At 37.6% G+C, this 15,347-nt stretch overlaps 1 protein-coding gene across 1 annotated transcript; it reads right to left on the reverse strand.

Moving 5' to 3' along the window:
- Positions 1-330: 330 nt before the first annotated feature.
- On the reverse strand, positions 331-13,361 carry LOC100445959 (zinc finger protein 479). The gene is made up of 4 exons (XM_002817917.6): positions 13,214-13,361; positions 7,550-7,676; positions 6,976-7,071; positions 331-2,081 (listed from the first exon to the last, which is right to left on the reverse strand). The coding sequence occupies exons 1-4, from the start codon at positions 13,250-13,252 to the stop codon at positions 937-939; spliced, it is 1,407 nt and encodes a 468-aa protein (XP_002817963.6). The 5' UTR covers positions 13,253-13,361; the 3' UTR covers positions 331-936.
- Between the last annotated feature and the right edge of the window lie 1,986 nt (positions 13,362-15,347).

Consider the following 15,347-nt stretch of genomic DNA (forward strand, 5'->3'; position numbering starts at 1 on the left):
CACATTTTACACATTTCTAGAGTTACTCACCACTATGATTTCTCTTTTTCAGAAAAGTTTGAGGTGTGCTTAAATGCTCTGTCACATTTTTATGTATGCAGAGTTTCTCTCCAGTATAAAATTTTTTAGTGAGTAAGCATGGAGAACCAGTTAAAGGGTTTGCCACATTTTTTTCTACAATTGCAGGGTTTCTCTCCAATATCAATTATCTCACATTTATTCATGTTTGAGGACTTTTTAAAGACATTTCCATATTCCTTATTGCAGGGTTTCTCTTCAGTATTAATTCTGTTAATAAGGGTGCAAGACTAGTTAACAGCTTTACCACATTCTTTGCTTTTGTAGAGTTTCTCTCCTGAATGAATGATCAGATATTATGTAAGGCCTGAGATGTGCTTAAAGGTTTTGTCACTTTTTTTAATGTTTCTAGGGTCTCTCTAATATACATTCTCTTAGGCTTTGGGAGGCTGACAAAGGTGGATCACCTGAGGTCAGGAGTTCAAGAACAGCCTGGCCAACATGGTGAAACTCTATCTATACTAAAAATAAAAAAATCAGCCAGTGTGGTGGCACACGCCTGTAATCCCAGCTACTCAGGAGGCTGAGGCAGGAGAATCACTAGAACCCGGAAGGCAGAGGTTACAGTGAGCTGAGATCATGCCACTGCACTCCAGCCTGGGTGACACAGGGAGACTCCATCTCAAAAATTTTTTTTTTAAATAAATTCTCTTAGGTTCATTAAGGTTTGAGGGTTGGTTAGAGGCTTTGTTACTTTTTTTTTACGTTTATAAAATTTTTGTCTAATATGAATTCTCTTACGTTCAATTAAGGTTTGGAACTGGTTAAAGGCCTGGCTACATTCTCTACACTTGTAGTGTTTTTTTCCAGTATAAATTATTTTATGTATTATAAGGCCTGAGAGTGGACTTTGCCACATTATTCACATTTGTAGGATTTCTCTCCAGTATGAATTACCTTATGTTTAGTAAGGCTTGAATGCCACTTAAAAGCTTGGTCACATTCTTCACATTTGTAGGGTTTCTCTCCAGTATGAATTCTCTTGTGGTCAGTGAGGGTTGAGGATAAGCTAAAGGCTTTGCCACATTCTTCACATTTGTAGGGTCTCTCTCCAGTATGAATTCTCTTGTGGATAGTAAGTGCTGAGGAGCGCCTGAAGTCTTGGCCACATTCTTCACATGTGTAGGGTTTCTCTCCAGTATGAATTCTCTTATGTCTAGTCAGGTTCGAGGATAAGCTAAAGGCTTGGCCACATTCTTCACATGCATAGGGTTTCTCTCTAGTATGAATTCTCTTATGTCTAGTAAGGTTTGAGGAACAGCTAAAGGCTTTGCCACATTCCTCACATCTGCAGGGTTTCTCTCCAGTATGAATTCTCTTGTGGTCAGTGAGGGTTGAGGATATGCTAAAGGCTTTGCCACATTCTTCACATTTGTAGGGTCTCTCTCCAGTATGAATCCTCTTGTGGTTAGTAAGTGTTGAGGAGCACCTAAAGGCTTGGCCACATTCTTCACATGTGTAGGGTTTCTCTCCAGTATGAGTTCTCTTATGTCTAGTAAGGTTTGTGGACCAGCTAAAGGCTTTGCCACATTCCTCACATCTATATGGTTTCTCTCCAGTATGAATTATTTTATGTGTAGTATGGTTTGAGGAGCAGTTAAAGGATTTGCCACATTCTTCATATTTGTAGGACTTCTCCCTAGTATGAATTACCTGATGTTGATTTAGGTGTGAAAGCATGCAAAATGATTTGCCACATTTTTTACATTTGAAATGTTTCTTTCCAGTATATCTTGTTTTATGTCTATTGGAATTTGAAAATTTACCAAAGACTTTGACATATTTATGAGTCTGAAATATTTTGTTTTGGGTAGTTGACAAACATTGGTTAACTTCATTATAACCTCCTTTGTGCACCTCACATTCACCCACAATTTTACAGCATTTTTTAAATTGTAAATTCTCATGTCCACATTTTCCATATGTTCTTGGTATTACTTTTTGGAGTGAATCTTTTATGCCCTGCTCTGGCTGAAAGTCTTGGGTGAAATGGGAACACGTAACTGAAAGACATAAAAAGCACAAGTTACTCCACTTTCTGGACTCATATAAATATATTCCACAGATGAAATATATAAAATTATACAAGGTACATTAGCAAAATGTCATATCAAAATGCCACAGGCCATAATTCCTTCATAGATGTATAAATGTAACAAAATCATAGTGATCAAAACACCTTTGTTGGAAATTTATACAAAAAGTAAGTGTGGGCACCATGTGAGCACAATATCCAGAGCCATACAGACAGAAAAGAAAAGCCTGCTGTATTTACCCAACACAGCCCTTCCTCATCCCCAATAGAAGAACATGGTGCCTTTAATAACAGCTTTAAGTCTTCTGAGCTCAAAAGTGAATGTTACAACCACAGAAAGACTGCAGTATCATGGGCAGAAGATAGGTGTAGAACGTAGTTACTGACCACTAAGAAGAAATATGAAGAAGTCTTTTAATTGAAAAATAAATACAAATTGCAGACAAAACACATCCTGAGAACATGTTTGTGAGAATCCCAGAATCTCTACCAAAGACAATTGGTGTCATGCTATGACAGGAAGGAGCTGCATTATCAAGATCATGAAAGGTAGTTTTATGTTAGTGTCTAAATCTCAAACAAAGATTACAATGTATATAAAACATGAGGACAACATGGTCCAATCAAAAAAATCAAAAATTTTGTAAAAGCAACTATAAAAATAAAGATGTATATCTTGATTTTTAAAATTTAAGATAATACATATTATGCTCGATGAGAAAAATGGAAAACCAGACACCTAAATAAAATAAGAAAAATAAGAATACCAACAAAACTTGCAATAATAAAAATAAACAATGTGGAGGTAAAAAAGAATAACTGAAAAAATTTAAAAGTAAGAATAAAGTATGTAAAAAATGAAGAAGCTAAACAAACAAACTAGGATGTATACAAAAAGATCTGCAACACAAATTTAAGCAAAGTTTCAAAAGTCACAAACCAGAAGATAATCTTGGGAGCTGCAAGATAAAAGTGAGGTATTATTTATAAGCATAGTCCTCTGAGACAACCAGTGAATTTGTAAACAGAAACCTTGCAGGTCAGAAAAGAACTGTGTAAAATGGTCAAAGGCTGAAAAAAATTTTCATGGTGAGAGTAATAAAACCAGAAAAAATGTACTACAACATAAAGAAAAATAACACTCTTCCAGAATGAATAAATGCTGGAAAAGCATATAATCATTGCATTTGTCCTAAATAAAATGCTGCAAAGAGGTCTTTCCACTTAAAATAACATGATGAAAAATATATGTAATCATATGAAAATACATAACTTTCTGAAAAACATATGCATATACAAAAAGTAAAATTCTGTGGCATTATTGTGATGGTGCAGAAAATACTTTTAGCTATTTTTTAAAATTTGAAAAATATAAGCATAAAAATAATCATAGAACATAAAAAGATATAATCAGCAACATCAATAAGAAGTATAGGGTAGAATAATGAGGACAAATTTTTCTATGCAACTGAAGTCATTTTTTTACCAATTTAAAATATACTGTTGTAACATTTAAGATGGTTTACAGAATCTACAATGTAACACAAAGAAAAAATCTTTATAGACACACCAAAGCAAATGAGTCAATTACTAGCATGAGACAAAGATTGATATTATATAATGGTAAAATGAGTCCATTTACTAGGAATCTATAATTATTATGTCTATCTATATGTATACGCATATATAACATCAGGGCTTCAAAATAAACAAAGCAAATATTGACAGAAATAAAGCAAGAAATAAAATAGCAACACAAAATTATAAACATTAAGACCTCATTTTCAATAATAAAAAATTTAAATAAAAAATCAATTAAAAAAACTGAAAACCTGAAGAATATTATATTGTGTATGAATTTATTTTGCATTGCTATAGAAAATAACCTTAGACTGGATAATTTATAAAGAAAAAGATTTTTTTGATTCACAGTTCAGTAGACTGTACAAGAAGTATATGCCAGCATCTGCTTCTGGTGAGGATATGAAGAAGCTTACAATTATAGTGGAAGGCAAAGAAGAACCAAACATGTCACATGCTGAAAGATGATGCGAGGATGAGGTGGAGGAGCCAGGTTTCTTTAAGCAACCAGCTCTCATGTTAATTAATAGAGTGAGAACCCTATGATTACCAAGGGGATTGTGCCAAGTCATTCATGAGGGATTTGTCTCCATGATGCAAACAGCTCTCATTAGGCCCCACATCCAACAGTGGAGATTACATTTCAACATGAGATTTGGAGGGCATCTACACCATATCACAAACCAAAGAGGCTAAACAGACATGTACAGAACTCTCCAGTCAAAAGTGAGTGGATACACAATATTCTTATTTGCACCTGTTGTGTTCTGTTAGAACACATAAGTCTTAGTAAATTTCAAAAGATCAGCCAGGTGCAGTGGCTCACAGGTGTAATCCCAGCAGTTTGGGAGGCCAAGGTGGAAGAATCACTTGGGGCAAGAAGTTTGATACTAGCCTTGGGAACACAGTGAGACCCTGTCTCTACAAATAATTAAAAATTAGCTGGGCATGGTGGGGTATGCCTGTAGTGCCAGCCACTCAGTAGGCCAAGGTGAAAGGATTACTTGAGTCCAAGAGGTTGAGGCTGCAGTGAGCCAAGATTGTGCTACTGCACTAGTCTGGGCAACAGAGTGAGAAACTCTGAGTCAAAAAAAAAATAAGAAGAGCAAAATCATACAGTATATGTTTTCTAACCCAAACTGATAAAACTAAAAAGAAAAAAAGTAATACTGGCAAATCAAAAATACATGGAAATAAACACACTCTTCACTGTATTCTTGCACAGGGTCAAATAATTTAAATTAATTTAATATTTTTTCTCAAGGGCCAGCATATTTAAGTGATGACTTAATTTGTTAAGATGTCAACATAACCCACAGTGGTGAACAAATTTAATATAATCTGTATCAAAATTCCAAAAGTACATTTATTCCTGAAATATTGTTTAAAATTTTTAAATTTTATTATGAACCAAATCTAGAGAAACACACATGAAAAACACAGAGGCACTATACTTCATAATTTCAAAACATAATAAAAAGCTGCAATAACAGTAACTATGTGGTATTCACAAAAAGACAGATAAAGACATGATAGAGCAAAATAGAAAGCCCAGCAATGAACTCTTCTGTGTATGACCAAATAATCTGCCTCAAGGTTGCCATGAGCAGACAATGGAGAAAATATAATCCCTTCAACAGATAATGTTGAAAACTGGACATCTACATTGAAAAAATGAAGCTGAATGGTTTAATTGCATCACATACAAAAAAATTTTAAACGAAGTACTTAAGACTAAAAAAAACCCAATGAAACTCTTAGAAAAAAAGTATAGTGCAAAGACATGACATTGGTCTTGGCACATTTTCTTAGATATGCCATCAAATGCATGAGCAACAAAGAGGAGAACAGAAAAATTTAATTGGGCTAAACTTCAAAATTTCTGCAATCAAATAGAACATTTAATAGAGTGACAGTGTCTCCCAAGAAATCGGTGACAATATTTGAAAATCACACGTGATAAGACTTAATATTGAGAATATATAAACTACTCCTAGAACTAGACAACAATAATTGAATTACTTGATTTAGAAATGGACAAATGAGCCTGCTGTGGTGGCTCACACATGTGATCCCAGAACTTTGGGAGGCTGAGGTGGGCAGATCACCTGAGGTCAGGAATTCAAGACCAGCCTGACCAACATGGCGAAACCCATCCCTACTATAAATACAAAATAAGCTGGGTGTGGTGGCACATCCCTGATCCCAGCTACTCAGGAGGCTGAGACAGGAGAATCATTTGAATCCAGGAGGCAGAGGTTGCTGTGAGCTGAAATCGCGCCATTGCTCTTGTTGCCTGGGAAACAAGAGCGAAACTCCGTCTCAAAAAAAAAAAAAAGAAAGAAAGAAATGGAAAAATGATTAAATTAAATTTTAATAAAAAAGATATACAAATGGGAAGAAGCATTTGAAAGGTTGCACAGAATTAATAATTTATAGAAAAATGCAAAACATAATCACAGTACAAAACAAAATTACCTTACATCAATTAGGATGGCCACTATAAATTTTTTTAAAACACCAACTGTTGATGATGTAAAGAAATTGAAACCTATGTAAGTTGTTTTTTATGAGAAAAAAGATATATAGGCATCATAAAAATATCATGTGTTCTTTAAATAATTTAAAATGAAATTATTATATAATACAGCAATACCATTTATGAATCTATATCTAAAATGTGCAACACAGTAAAATGAAGACATAAAAGGTACCCTGCTTGCATATTCCCCCACAGCAAGTGGGGGGATAACCAAGCCTCTAAATAAATACATATAAAAAATTAAAAAATTTTCAAAAAATTTGTAAAAACTTTAAAATGTATTTCAAGGCTACAGTAATAAAAACAGAATGGCATGTGCAGAAAAATGGATGACCACCAATGAAAGAGAAACTACTATTCTCACACATTTTAGACATGATGCAAAAAAAATTTTTTTTAATGGTTTAGAGTTTTTCAAAAATATGCAGATATTAGTGTGTCCCCAAAAGCAATGGCAAAGCAGTCAGTTTGTGCAGTCCCTGATAACCTTTAAAGAAAACTTTGGCTCACACTGCGAACTTGAAGAAAGATTATTGAAGCAAAAGTGGAATCCTTGGAGAATTTAACAGCATGAGGCAGAAGGTGTCCCTATGTGAGAGCAAAAGAAAAAAATGACTTGAGCTTCTCAGAAACTCTTTCCATCAAAGCACAGCTCCCCAGACCACACTTTAAGGACTGGCTGCCTCCTTGATTTGTGTACTTGTCATCTGTCTCATCTGCTTCATTCGCTTTCACCTACCTGGGTGTTTGACTACCATCTCATTTCTCTTTATATTCTGGAACTCTTTATGTTGCTCCAGACAGGTGATCAAGTCTGGCTTAGAGACAGCAATACCTGTTTTATTAAGAAAAAAAAGTAACATAGATCATGCTGAATTCTTTAATTACCAAATTAGTATTATGCTTACAGGATATAATAGAAAATTCTAGAAAATTAATAATGATTCATAATAGAACTTCCTAAATATTCAGAAAATATTTTAAATTTGTAGGTCCTTAATTTCACTACTCAGTACTACTGAATCAAAAATTGGTGGCAGCAACTGAATTCTAATGTGTGGGCAACGATATTTTATGCCATGGCATTTTTGGAATTCCCACTAACCTAGAGCAAAAGATACATAAGCTCAGGAAAGGCAAAAGTTCTGGTCAAGATAAAACATCTTGAAGAATTTGTTCTACACCAATGAATCCCCAAGATTTTCTTAAAATCGGAGATCTAAAATTCATTCTTGAAAAGCAGAAATTACCAAAAACATCTTAGAAAAGAGAAAAGAAATATATTAGGAACTATGTATTTAAGTTATCCTCACCCAGGGAGACCAGGTTTCTGTAGTTCTCTAACATCACATCTCTATATAAATTCCGCTGAGCACAATCCAGGCATTGCCATTCCTCTAGAGAGAATTCTATAGCTATGTCTCTGAATGTCAACAGTCCCTGGAAAACAAACAAACAAAACCACTCATGAACACACAAGCACTTACCACATGGCCATAGGCAGAGATTTTTATTTGACTCAAGTTAAAAAAGAGAGTAAAAAGAAGTGGTTCTCACTTATAAGACTGACTAAAATTATTCAATAAGATAATTTTTAACACTGAAGTATTCTCTAACTCTGAGAAAAGAGGATAGCATTAGATCCACAATACCACTGTAGATTTGATACTTTTCTGGATGATACATTATAAAATTAAGGGCATCAACATGGACATGTCTTTTTTTTTCTGTTTTTCTTTTCTTCTTCTTTTTTTCTTTTTGAGACCGAGTCTCACTCTGTTGCCCAGGCTGGAGTGCAGTGGTATGATCTTGGCTCAGTTCAACCTCCACCTCCCGGGTTCGATCGATTCTCCTGCCTCAACCTCCTGAGTAGCTGGGACTACAGGCATGAGCCACCATGACTTGCTAATTTTTGTATTTTTAGTAGAGATGGGGTTTCTCCATGTGGACCTGGCAGGTCTTGCACTCCTTACCTCAGGTGATCCACCCACCTCAGCCTCCCAAAGTGCTGGGATGGCAGGCATGAGCCACTTGCGCCTGGCCGGACATGTCTATTTTTGAGTGCTATATTTACATCATATAGAATAAGTTGTGTATATTTCTCAGATAGAACAGTCATGATGAGTTGGAAGATACCTCTCAAGTCTTGGTATGTGCAATAAACTAAAGATCTTGTGAGATTTTGTTTCAGGAGATTTCGGAGAAAGTCTGAATTTCTGAATTTTTAGCAAGCTCACCAATGTTTCTAGCCTAGTAAGAATATTTTGTCAAATATCCAGTAAATGGCAGAGTCTGGGTTTTTCCCAGTTTCTCTCACCTGTAAATAAAGATAAGAGCCTTCATTTTTAAAAGACAAATATAAGCAAAAGTCATCTAAAAGGAAAGGACAGCTTCCAGATTAAATGAGATGGTTTATGCACTTCAGCTAGTAAATCTCCTAAGTGTCCTTAATAATTAAGAGAATAAGAATTAACTCTAGAGTGGAAAAAATGTCATAGAGATATTGAACCAAGTGAATAAAATTGTTATCAACTTTATTAGGACACATTTTTATTACGTGCTGATGCACACACAATACAACATCACTGCTATGGCATTTCTCTCCTCTCAGGAAAGTAAATTGTAATCTACGTTTAATTATATATATATATATATATATTTTTTTTTTTTTTTTGAGACAGTCTCACTGTGTCACTCAGGCTGGAGTGCAGTGGTGCCATCTCATCTCACCGCAACCTCCACTTCCTGAGTTGAAGGAATTCTCCTGCCTCAACCTCCCGAGTAGCTGAGATTACAGGTGCATGCACCATGCCTGGTTAATTTTTGTTTTTTTTTTTAGTAGAGTTGGGGTTTCACCACGTTGGTCAGGCTGGCCTCGAACTCCTGACCTCATGTGATCTGCCTGCCTCGGCCTCCCAATTCTGCTGGGATTACAAGCCAAAGCCATTGAGCCTGGCCTAAATTTAATTATAAAGAAACATCAGTTTTATGCAAAGTTGAAGGTGCAGATAACTTCCCTGTTCTGTAATTTTTACTAGTAATTTTAAGTAGTCTTTCCTTGGCACCCTGGAAAGCAAGTATCTCCTAACAGTTTTTTCAGAACTTCCTGGGTAATAAATGCCACCCTGTTTAAATGAGCATTTTCTAAACCATGTTCTGCATGGAACTAATAGAGCACACAGATGAAACCTCAATATAACATGTTTCATTTTTCACTAATATCCAAAGACAACGGTGTTTCCCCAATAGAAATCTTGAGTATCCACACCTTCTCATGTTCAACAGCTACAATGGGAACATTTTATATATGGTAGGTCATAAATTTATGGTAAGAATTCTGCATGATATACAAGAATTTAAGGTGAAGAGAAATGTATAGAATGCTATGGCATATAGAAAACAAATATTTTTTTCAGAACCCTTTGACTATCATAAAAATCACAAAAAATAGTTGAAACAAACTCACTAGAGATCAACAGCACAAGTAGAGAAGTAAAAACTTCCAAGTTCTGAACACAAGGCATTCCAAAAGGCAGAGTGGACACTGCACTTGATCTGAGACAGGCTCACCCGAGAAAAAGTGATTTGTTTCTTTTCCTCCTCTTTCTCTGAAATGTATTTTCAGATAAGATGCCCTGGACATATCAAACCTGCATCTTGAGAACATGACTTTAAAGCACAACCTATTCACCTGCTACCACCACACACACCCACGGGCAGAAAGACCGAGGCTTGCAGAAAACATTCACCCATTTTTGTTGTTTATAACTGAAAAGATTTAAGAGCAATGAGAGAACAATGAGCTTCTCCACAACTATTAAAATATAAGTTTCTTTGTCCCTGCCCTCCCCTATCAGAAACCAGCAATTTTCTTTAGAGTAATAGGAGCATGAACCACACTGACCTCTTCCTACCAAACTTAAACAGGGCAGGCAGTGCAGCCTTCCTTTGATGCAAAGGTTGAACTAAACTATCCTGAAAGTATCTTGAACCCCTCAAGTTTATAAGTCACTTGGTAATCTCGGACCCGCTCTATGCAATGTGATTCTGCAGGATCCAAAAGGGTCCAGGAATGGGCTTTTACAAGTCCCCTGTACATGCTGATTGTGCTTTCCCAGACACATTATTAGCATTAGCGAGAGAAAGCAGGCACAGCAGAGTCCCTTACACACACCACATTTGTCACAATACTAATACTTCTGCTACAAATAAAGACAACCAATTTCCACCCTGAAATACTATATTTTTGTTGGCTTTTTTAAGTTTACAGGGACAACAGAAGACAGCAATGTCTGAGTAAATCTGCACTTGGTTAACCTGTACACATGTACTAATAAAATGGTTATTAAGCAGGTACTATGTGCTCAGGAGCATGTCACAGAACACTGTGCTGGGAGTAACACATTCTGTGATTTAATTTTCATAGCACCCTGGGAGTTGGTATTAAGTGCTGAATAATTTTTAACATTTAGATTAAGAGCACAGCACTTTTATTTCTTCTTATCTTTCTCATTAATTTTAAAAAGAAAATGTATAGAATAATTCAATACAAAAAACATGTGAAATGATGCAATTACATAAAAATGGAATAATCAGCTTCCAAATGGCTATTTTGGAAATAATGAAATTAAGGCAGAAATAAAATTTTTGAAACTAATTACAACCAAAATACAACATACCAGAATCTCAGGGTTACAGCTAAGGCAGTGTTAAGAATAAAATGTATATCACTAAACATCCACATCAAAAAGTTAGAAAGATCTCAATTTAAAAATCTAATGTTACAATTAAAAGAATTTCAAAAGTAAGAGCAAACCAACTTCAAAGCTCACAAAAGTCAAGAAATAACCAAAATCAGAGCTGAAATGAAGAAGTTTGAGACATAAATAACTATAAGAAGTTCAACGGGCCACACATGTGCTGTGGCTCGCTCCTGTAATCCCAGCACTTAGGGAGGCCAGGGCGGGAAGATCACGAGTTCAGGAGTCTGAGACCAGCCTAGTCAACATGGTGAAAGCCTGTCTCTACTAAAAACACAAAAATATGCCGTGGTGGCACATGCCTGTAATCCCAGCTACTCAGGAGGGTGAGGCAGGAGAATCACTTGAAACTGGAAGGCAGAGGTTGCAGTGAGCCAAGACCGCACCACTGCACTCCAGCCTGGGTGTAAGAGTGAAATTCTGTCTTAAAAAAAAAAGTTCAAAGTAACCAGAAGTTAATTCTATGTAAACATAATAAGATAGATAAAACACTAGGCTAATGGAAAAAAAAGAAATAATTCAAATAAAAACAATTAGAATAAAAAGTAAAAACAAAAACAAAAACAAAAACAGATGCTTGTGAAGTTGTGGAGAAACTGAATACTTATACGCTGCTGGTGAAAGTATAAATTTATTTAACCATTGAGAAAAGCAGCTTGGCATTTTGTCAAAAACCTGAAAACAGAATTACCATTCCCAATCCCGCAATTGGGAATTTACCCAGTGAATGTTAGCTTTCTACCATGAAGACACATGCACGTATATGTTTATTACAGCACGATTCACAATAGCAAAAACAAGAAATAATCCTGTATGTCTTCAATGGTAGACTGGATAAAGAAAACGTGGTATGTAAACACCACGAAATATGATGCAACTATAAGAAAGAACATCATGTCCTTTGGAGAAACGTCGATGGAACTGGAGACTGTTATTTTTAGAAAACTAGTGCTGGAACAGAAAATAAAAAACTGTATGTTGTCACTTCTAAGTGGGAGCAAAATAATGAGAACACGTGGACACAAATAAGAGAACAACAGACACTGAGGCTCAGTTCAGGGTGGAGGGTCAGAGGATGGAGAAAATCAGAAAACAAATCTGTTGGATACTATGCTTAGTACCTGAGTGATAAAATAATCTGTACACAAAAACTTCATGATATGATTTTACCTATATAACAAACCTGCACATGTACCCCTGAACCTAAAATAAAAGGTAAAAAAAAAAAATCAGCTGGGTGCAGTGGCTCACACCTGTAACCCCAGCCCATTGGGAGGCTGAGGCAGGCAGATCACCTGAGGCCAAAAGTTGGAGACCAACCTGGCCAACATGGTGAAATCCCGTCTCTACTACAAATACAAAAATTAGTTGGGCGTGGTGGCACACACCTGTAATTCCAGCTACTCGGGAGGCTGAGGCAGGACAATTACTTGAACCTGGGAGGCGGAGGTTGTAATGAGGTGAGATCGCACCACTGCACTCCAGCCTGGAGGACAGAGCGAGACTCCCTCTCAAAAAACAAAATAAAAAAAGCATTTCTTGGAAATTACTATCTTGAAGAAAATATTCAGGCCTAGGCAACCACAGACTGCCAATTAATCTCTGATGACATAACCAAGAAATTTTCACCTGGATCTTACAAATAAGGAAACTACATAACTGTACCAAACCAATTATTGAATCTGGTTTGTTTCATCATGCAACTTATAACAGACTTTTCTTCAAGTCTCTCCCATGGATCACAACCCACAAACCACAGCTGGGCGCTCTATGATTCTTGAATCACACTTTGATCAGATTCTCATTTTTAGAGTGACTCCCATACATCTCTAAAAGGAAAAATGAGGAACTAGGGACCCCAGGACCACAGCTCTTTCCACACATGAATCCTGCACCCTGAGTCAGGATCCTCCCCTGATGACTTTCCCATCCCTGTACAATCTGGGTGAGGTGAGGCGCTGGGAGTGCAGAGCACACCAGAGAGGCCTCCAGTCCAGGGCAAAGCCAGTGCAGAGGAAAAAGAACTCCCAGGGTCCCAGGCCCTGGCCCAGGCACTATCTTGCGGCTGGAGGGGACGAGAGACGAGCTGGGCCAAAGAGGATTTGGGTTGTCAGGCTCTGGAACTGACTGCGAGAAAGTTTGGGTCCTGCTACAGCCACTTTCAGCCGGTTCTAACCAGCCCCCACCCCTCTCTCACGATGACGGACCAGCACTCACCATTTCTCGGCTTCCAGGGGGTCCCGGTCTTTTAGCCATAAATCTGCAGATACCTGCAGGACACAAGGACAAATAGGCTTGGCGTCTAGGAGCAGAGGACACAGAGCAGTGAAGAGAAGAACTGCAGCTCTGGACGCAGAGAAACACAAAGGACCGGCAAACTTACGGAAGTAGCCCGTTCTTTCCAGCTGCATGCCTGATTGGACAGTTTCTAGTCCACGGCTCCTGATTGGATAAGGTTTCAGGCCCCACCCTTCATGCCCTGAGTGAGGGAATATTTGATCAGACACGGGGCTGAGTGAAGCAAAAATAACAGCCTAGGCTGCAGCCTTTACAGGCAGGGCTTCTTCCTTGATCTGAGCCAGGCCAACTTCAGAGGATATTTGCATTTAACCTTGTGTATAATGTCATATGCATTTATAAATGATATATAATATTTATTCATACATTGAAATAATGACAATTATTTTAAAATTTAGGATTTTATGACCTTCCTTGCTGCGGATCCTTTGCAGTGATATGGTGTGACTTTCTGGCCCCACCCAAATCTAATCTCAAATTGTAATTCCCATCCGTGCGCGGTGGCTCACGCCTGTAAACCTAGCACTTTGGGAGGCCGAGGCAGGCAGGTCACTAGTTCAGGAGTTCGAGACAGGCCTGGCAAATATGGTGAAACCCCGTCTCTCCTAAAAATGCAAAAATTAGCTGGGCATGGCTATGTGTGCCTGTAGTCCCAGCTACTCAGGAGGCTGAGGCAGGAGAATTGCTTGAACCCAGGAGGCAGAGGTTGCAGTGAGCCAAGATGGTGCCATTGCACTCCAGCATGGGTGACAGAGAAAGACTTCATCTGAAAGAAAAAAAAAATTGTAATTCCCATTTGTCAGGGCAGGGACTGGGTAGGAGGTGATTGGATCATCGGTGTGGATTATCCTCATGCTGTTCTTGCAGTAGTAAGGGAGCTCTCAAGATACCTAATGGTTTAAAAATGTGGCACGTCCTCCCCGGTTCTCTCTCTTTTTCCACCATTTAAGATGGGCCTTGCTTTCCCTTCACCTTCTGTCATGGTCATGATTTTAAGTTTCCCAAGTATTCTTCAGACATGTAGGACTATGATTCAATTAAACCACTTAAAAAAATTACGCAGCTTGAGGTATTTGTTTGTAGCAGTGTGAAAATGGACTAATACATGCAGGCAGCCTGAGATTTCAAAAGGGAGGCAATCCTCTGCAGTAAAATATGAGCCACATGTAAATTATGAATTTTCTAGTAGCCAAATGTTAAAAAGTAAAAAGAAAAAGGTGGAGCCAGGCACAGTGGCTCATGCCTGTAATCCCAGCACTTTGAGAGGCCAAGGTGGCGAACCACCTGAGGTCAGGAGTTTGAGACCAGCCTGGCTTACATGACGAAACCCCTACTCTACCAAAAATAGAAAAATTAGCTGGGCGTGGTGACAAGCATTTGCAATCCCAGCTACTAAGGAAGCTGAGACAGGAGAATCGCTTGAACCCAGGAGGTAGGGGTTGCAGTGAGCCGAGATCACACCACAGCACTCCAGCCTGGCGACAGAGAAATTATGTCCCAAAATAACAAAGAAAGAAACAGATGGAATAACAGGTGGAATTGATTGCAACAATTTAATCAGCCCAATATATCCACATTATTATTATTTTAATATGTGATTAGCATGTAATGGTTAATAAAGCATATACATTTTTGAAGGTAAGTCTTCGAATGTAACCTTGTATTTTACCTTTCTAGCACATTGCAGTTCAGACCAGCCACATTCCAGCATTCTGTAGCCATGTCAGAGGTGTTTGAACTAGAGCGACTGCATCTAGAATAGGTGCTGGGTAAAATGGGGCTGAGACCTACAGGACTGCTTTTCCATGAGGTCGGGCATTCTAAGTCACAGATAAATAGGAGATTGGCACAAAATGCAGTTCACAAAGACCTTGCTGATAAAACAGTTTGCAGTAAAAAAGCTACAAAAATCCACCAGTACCAAGATGGAAATGAAAGAGACCTCTGATTGTCCTTACAAATCATTACACACTAATTTTAATGCAATAGCATGCTAAAGACATTCCCACCAGTGCCATGACAGTTAACGAATGCCATGGCAACATCAGAAAGT

The sequence above is a fragment of the Pongo abelii genome, chromosome 6 (assembly GCF_028885655.2).
Source record: "Pongo abelii isolate AG06213 chromosome 6, NHGRI_mPonAbe1-v2.0_pri, whole genome shotgun sequence".
NCBI classification, from domain to species: Eukaryota; Metazoa; Chordata; class Mammalia; order Primates; family Hominidae; genus Pongo; species Pongo abelii.

Coding starts and splice junctions, on each gene's coding strand:
- LOC100445959 (XM_002817917.6), bottom strand. CDS start 13,252: ATGGCTAAAAGACCGGGACCCCCTGGAAGCCGAGAAATG. Junction 7,677..13,213: donor CCCCTGGAAGCCGAGAAATG/GTGAGTGCTGGT, acceptor TTTGTTTTCCAG/GGACTGTTGACATTCAGAGA. Junction 7,072..7,549: donor CAGAAACCTGGTCTCCCTGG/GTGAGGATAACT, acceptor TTAATAAAACAG/GTATTGCTGTCTCTAAGCCA.